The sequence below is a fragment of the Opisthorchis viverrini genome (genome assembly GCF_000715545.1).
Source record: "Opisthorchis viverrini unplaced genomic scaffold opera_v5_71, whole genome shotgun sequence".
In the NCBI taxonomy this organism is placed as follows: domain Eukaryota; kingdom Metazoa; phylum Platyhelminthes; class Trematoda; order Opisthorchiida; family Opisthorchiidae; genus Opisthorchis; species Opisthorchis viverrini.
This window is the reverse complement of record NW_008751727.1, coordinates 526,929-533,000: the sequence shown is the minus strand read 5'-3', so window position 1 is coordinate 533,000 and position 6,072 is coordinate 526,929. Positions and strand designations below refer to the sequence as shown.

General features: G+C 45.2%; 2 protein-coding genes across 2 annotated transcripts in view; one reads left to right on the top strand and one right to left on the bottom strand.

The window, feature by feature from the left end:
* The window catches only part of T265_13488 (hypothetical protein), a gene marked incomplete at both ends in the record, with an annotated part of 60,061 nt that overhangs the window by 30,213 nt on the left and 23,776 nt on the right, over positions 1-6,072 (bottom strand). The window contains one exon of the mRNA XM_009169103.1: positions 5,286-5,410. Coding sequence (XP_009167367.1) covers positions 5,286-5,410 — 125 coding nt within the window. The remainder of the gene's footprint in view (positions 1-5,285; positions 5,411-6,072) is intronic.
* Positions 214-576, top strand: T265_04352 (hypothetical protein; the record flags this gene model as incomplete). The annotated part of the gene is made up of 1 exon (XM_009169073.1): positions 214-576. One exon carries the CDS (start codon positions 214-216, stop codon positions 574-576), a length of 363 nt encoding a protein of 120 aa, XP_009167337.1.

Below are 6,072 nucleotides of genomic sequence, written 5' to 3'. Positions count from 1 at the left end.
CGATCGGAAGACACGGCAGTGGACCTCACTGCATTTGATTTGTATTCAATTGATTGTAGAAATCTTTGAGAAAAGTCGCACACGGTAACCGAAACGTCGGATTCCAACAACACTACGGTGTGTTTTAACTTTATAATTAAAAAAATTTCATACCAAGTGAACTACCTTTGAAAAATATATTGTGCATTGGCATGCAACATCACAAGATCTGCGATGTTGATATCACCGAGACTGGTCTTGGAAACGCACGCTGTCCCTGCAGCGATGAGTTATAGTTACTCGTGGGAAGTCAAGGAGTATATGGATCAAACAAATGAAAAGAATCCTAGTGACGAATATTTTAAAAGTGACATAGTTGACAAAGATCCTTTCGAATGTCACTTTTCTGAGGACGTTGTCCCTTTCCGGGGTGGGGGGTTAGGGGACCGACATAGTGACAGGTTATCCAAGACCAGAAAAGAGCGACTGAGAATATCCTCCGTACCAGAAGCTCCCACTAAAATAGCTCGGGCTCTATTTCTGTCGGCGATTCGCGATCGAGCTAATCCTAAAACTCACCTTGTAGATCCAGTTTGAAACTACTAAGTCATCATCATCATCGACAGCATGACATCAGTGTTCAACAACGATGCTTCACTGCCGTACAACCACGACTTATTTGAAAGCCTTATTGTAAAGAAAAGAGTAAAGATGGACGGAGGAGGAACTTGGTGCTAGCTTGCCACAATCATTCCGAGGTGCCTACACCTCCAGACATTCACTCAGGCAACTGACAACAAGAACGCCACTGACATCGGTTGGCAGCCGTATTTTGTAGTGTCTCCAACCAGACACAGTGAGCATCGAGCGGTCCCTATCCTGGAAGACGAGTAGCACCGACAGCATCCAAGCGTCTATTGATCTCCTTCATACTCCTCTGCCAAATCAAGGGTTGGCCACCTCTCTGTTTAAGCCACTCTGAGTTGGGCGTCGAAAACAGCCTAGCCTGACACAAGCCAACGGGGGCTACACCATGACAGAAGCCAATTGAGGCAGTCTGTGAAGTATTCAAAATTGAAATTACAGAGATTATCAAGCGAACTGCAGTATGAATCGCACACCACATCAATGAAGGAAGCTGGCGGCATCCAGACATTTTTTGGTCTGCCTCTTTGCTCATGGTATCCCAAATTTTGAGTGCAAAACAGTTCGACTGTTTACATCTGATGGCTGAGAAGATGCATCTCAACAGAAACGCACCGAATTCTGTTGTATTGAATGAAGCTTGTGTCGGACAACAGTCCGCAAAGTTGATCGTGTTATGTGATACAACCAACGGTTTTCAGTTAACGGCCTTCAGAGGTTAATGCACAACATCTGTCAACTGAAGTGACGTGCAGTTTTCCTTTTCCGGAGAGACCATAATTCTCTGAAGCTTCCTGCAGGGACCCGTCAGGAAAACGTGCTAGAGTAATATATTGCATTTGATCGAACCTTCAAGTGAAATCTCAAGGGCATTCCCCTTTAACAAATAAAAGATTCCTCTCAAAAGTCAAACGTTTGTGCATGTTGTGGGTACGATGCATTGCCGTTCATTCAAATAGCGTCCATTCCCGTTATAACTTCGCCATGAAGAACGACCGGCTAACATATACTTGAGACCTCATTTACGTGGGCGCTGGATATCTTCCTCTGCTGTGTGTCTATTTGACAAATTATCGACTGTCGTTCGTCACAGATCTGCCTAGATGCGAATTTTCCACGAGTCGCTAACTTGCACCGCCAGTGTATCATCCGATTCTTAGGGATCTATGCAAACACCACACTTTTTATCTCTACTTGATGTGGTTGATATAATTGTCTTCCATTCTGATGATGTTGGAAGACCATGCAGTGCCAACGTGCACTAGTAAACCGACCGACGTCAAGCCCTAAATTCAAACATATGTGATGGAACGAAGCGAAGGAAGAGGCAAAGACGCGGTTGACACGGTTTAACTACTGTCATGATATCGCAAACTAAACGTCTCGGTGAAAAGATACATCTAATTGAAGCGATATATGGAAGATGACAGTGGAACGGGGGATTCAATAGAAAATGTTTTCGGTGGACGTGGGTATATCGTAAATCAAACGAATAAGGAGGGTCGCCAGTTGAAACAGCAAAGAATGGTCTTTCGTGAGAGGAACATTTCGCATTCATAGCATGGGACGACCAACCACTTGATCGTAACTGTGTGACCACGAGAGATCCTCGTCCTTTCATGGGTAAGATCCACGTAATTTCTCTCAGTGGCAGGAAACCCCACAGGGTGCAGTGCAAAACAGGTACGAAAGGAGAGTGCCCTACCTCTCCGTGTGTAGAACCCACGAAAGCTAAGATCTGCTCTGTTCTTTTCTGTGTTTATCACAGCTCACGCAACACACTACTTATCAAAATGCTGAAAGTTCTTCCACACAAAGGAGAAGATTATCTGGAGTTCAATTCAGTCTGTCGTTAACATCAGCTCAATTTTCAGACGAATCTAGTTCGCCGAGGACGTCATCAGTTTAGTATGACAGTTGAGTAGGCTCAATATAAACGCGAAAAGATTAACCGGCAAAGAACGCCCGTACCGCTCACCTCAAGAAATCGTTTTATGCAATTGTTCTTGATGGAGGATTTATGCACAATATCAACAAAAACGGTGCTAATGGGGAACCCGTGACTGGGCACACTCACCACACACCTGACTCAGCTGCGTAGCCAGTGGCTTTCCCGTATCAAAGCCATCATTCTGAATTCGTAACCGCCTAATTTCCCATTTTACCGAGCAATCAGAACAATCCAACATCAGCCGGCTGATTGGACTATCGCATCCGAGAACAGACTACCTCTTCCCTGTTCAGCTTACTCCTTTGTGAAGGAAATCATAGCCGTCAGAAAACTCACACAGGTTAAAAAAACAAGTGAAGTGAACCGATTCGTGCCGATTTGAGAAATCAATTGCTTTAAATATTCTCAGGGTTACTGAAGTTTATGGGCAACGGTTGAGAATGGTTCACGAAAACTAATTTACGGCCAACCAGAGTTGTCGTACGATCTGGCGCGTAACTTTCAGTCCCGATCACTTTGTTTTGAGAAGATTTGGTGCAGAAGGCAATCGACGGTTCACAACAAAAAACAGGATTTGGAGGGCATTAAAATACTCGTGAACTGAGATTCACCAACACCCGTCCAAAACGGGCAGTTTGTACTTTCTGGTTACAGCAAAGCAATATTAAGTTTTTCCAAATATGTTTCCACATATTTTGAGACTTGCAGAAAAACGTGATCGAACATTAGTGAGTTAACCTTTTCTCTGTGGATGGAAGAACCCATATAAATTGTGGAACGCTACCTTGAAGCGTATTGGGAAAGTTGGGGCGGAGAAACACGTTTTAAGACAGGGACTGCGATTCACACCACAGCGGCTGATAGCCGAGGCGGTGGAAATCACTAAGCATCACAGCGTGGATTGAGTCGAAAGTGTGGAGCTAGCGAGCGTATGGAAAGCGGTCTTAGATAGGCCGAGTTGACACGTGACGGTGTGGTTGTCAATCCAGTTAGGATCATTAGAAAAAACGGGGGATTAGGGTGGAAACCCCAACCGACCAAAGGTCACACCATCCCTCTTACACAACTTTCTTAGCAGTAGCTCACCCACACAGACTAACAGAAGGTTCAGACGAAGTTCAAGAGGAACCATCAAATGAACCGAACAAGAAGAACTAAACCCTNGGACCCAAACACATGTAGGTTTCCCCACCGACCCAACACTTGTTCAACCACTCTAACACACTAAAATCCCTCGGCCGACACCCAACAGAGATTTAACTTGACTTAGCTGGTTGGTTCTCCTTCCGCCCTAAATCTCGATCAACGTCGGAACTTGGTCACTTGGCCTGACGAAGCTTTTGTGTCAAAAGCGAAACGTTGCCCAGCAATAAATCTACCGATTGTCACCAAACTTTTTCGAAAACGGAGAAACACGTCTTACGTGAAAACTTGACGGGCCTGTTTCAAGCGGCATCTAACAATTTCTCAGTGAGACTTAACTGCAAGACGTTTTGGAAACATCCCTCAAGATAGATCCAAATACCGACAGGCTACAACTTGTGCGTGGTGAGACCGTCTCGGACGCTCTTGTTGACCGCAGCACACGTGAGAATAACGAAGAAACTGGCGTGCAAATCAACATGGGAAACTCGAAATTCAAACGCAGATCATGTGCCACCAGATTAAGTAACTTATGGACCGGATGCTTTTGAGAACCGAGGTCTTATGGACAGCAGACTCACGCTTTCTCAGCCTTTAATGTCACCGTAACAAGTGAGGGACGCCTCCGTGAACTTTTCTGATGCGATTTAGACCGGGTTCCTGCTCTCGAAATGTTTGGCCCTGATATTGCGTCTACTCTGGTCCATACGACCCAGTAGTCCACTTTGTGCGTCTCCATTTCAATTTGAAGTTCGGACTTTTAATATGTATTTAAGTGTCCGTTTATTCGAAGTCAACGTGAAGTGTCGAGTTGGTGTCAAGACTGTCCCGCACAATCTTTCTCCTGACAATATGCAATGTGCAATATGGTTCGATCGACCACGCTGCTTGCTTGTCAGTTTGCTCTCCGAACTTGGCCATTGGCTATAAAACGTTTCGGCGACAACCAACGCGACATCGACGATGTGTCCTTGGTTGGCTCACGCACGGTTTTACACAAATGGAAGACTGGAATTAATTCCGGCTTTGTTTTGTAAGTGGACAAACACCACTAGTCATTAGAAGCTCGCGCAAAAACGTGCCTTAGCAACACTACGGAGGTGAGGAAATAGCGGATAAAGTAAACATTAAGTCATGACATCTGGCCCGATGAAAATATTATTGCACTGGATCAAAATCCACTAACATGAGTATGAAATGTAGTCCATAAAAACAGTTGAGCACAACCAACTGGCGCCTAGTTGGAGCAGGCCTACTATCAGAGTATGCAGGTGTGTAATGATCGACACCCGAACTGAAGCCAGCAAAATGAGTTGAGAAAAACTCTGTGAGTTGCTGGCTGTGACAAAAATGAGAAATTACAATGAGCGGAATCCAAAACTTAGACCAGAATGACGATGAATATAGCTTGGCGTTAGTAAATGAGAGAGAAGCAGAGCCGTCGCAAGTATTAGCGGAAAGAGAACGACCCCAAATCGGATGCATTCTGCTGTATGTGCTCGGTGAACTCAAAACACAAAGTGGTTTTTATTGTAACAAATGATAATAATCTGGTAATAAAGCTCACCAAGTGTCTCCACTGCCGGCAACTTCCGAACCACGGCGTTTCGTGCAGCCATACGCATTTGACCAATGGCTAAAGTTACCGTAACAACGATGGGAAGACCCTCCGGGATGGCTGCTACCGCCAGGCTAGTTGGAGATAAATGGACAGTCAACATTCAAAAAAAATAATCCTGTACCTTATTTTTAAGAAAAAAGAACTGACGTCATCATGTGAAATGCAAATGAAAACGAGAACAAAACTTTTAGGGACAACAAAGGTACTTGTCCACACCAGACTAACATCGTAGGGCTCAATGAAGGTATGCCTGATGGGTTAAGTGTCTTGAGACCGAAGCTCTGAAAATCGGGCAGACAGAGGCCTAACCAGGTAGCGAAACAGGCCTAAAAAGCTTTTCGAAATACTTATTTTTCAAGCGGATACCGAAAAAAGCAATATTCACATGATTCTAGGGTGGGAAGATAAAAAGCGCATGTGCCAAAGCATCATCATCATCATTGTCAGCCGTAATGACCGCTTAATCGTCGTACACGGGTTGTAGCTGCCGCAGTTTCGTTCACCGATGATTTGGGGGAGGGGGGAGGTAGCTGCGCATTGCACGCGCGAGCTGGTAAATTGGTGCATAAATCCAGCACTGTCAGTGGCCTGTCAAGTGTGGGGGGGGGGCGGTTGGAAAAGGAGCTATGCATTGAAGACAATAGCTTGGATACACGAGCGCCATTGAGGGCGCGACTGCGCCATGTCTGATAGTGTCTCTAACCATTGATGTGGCCCGTCTCGGGGGCCCCAT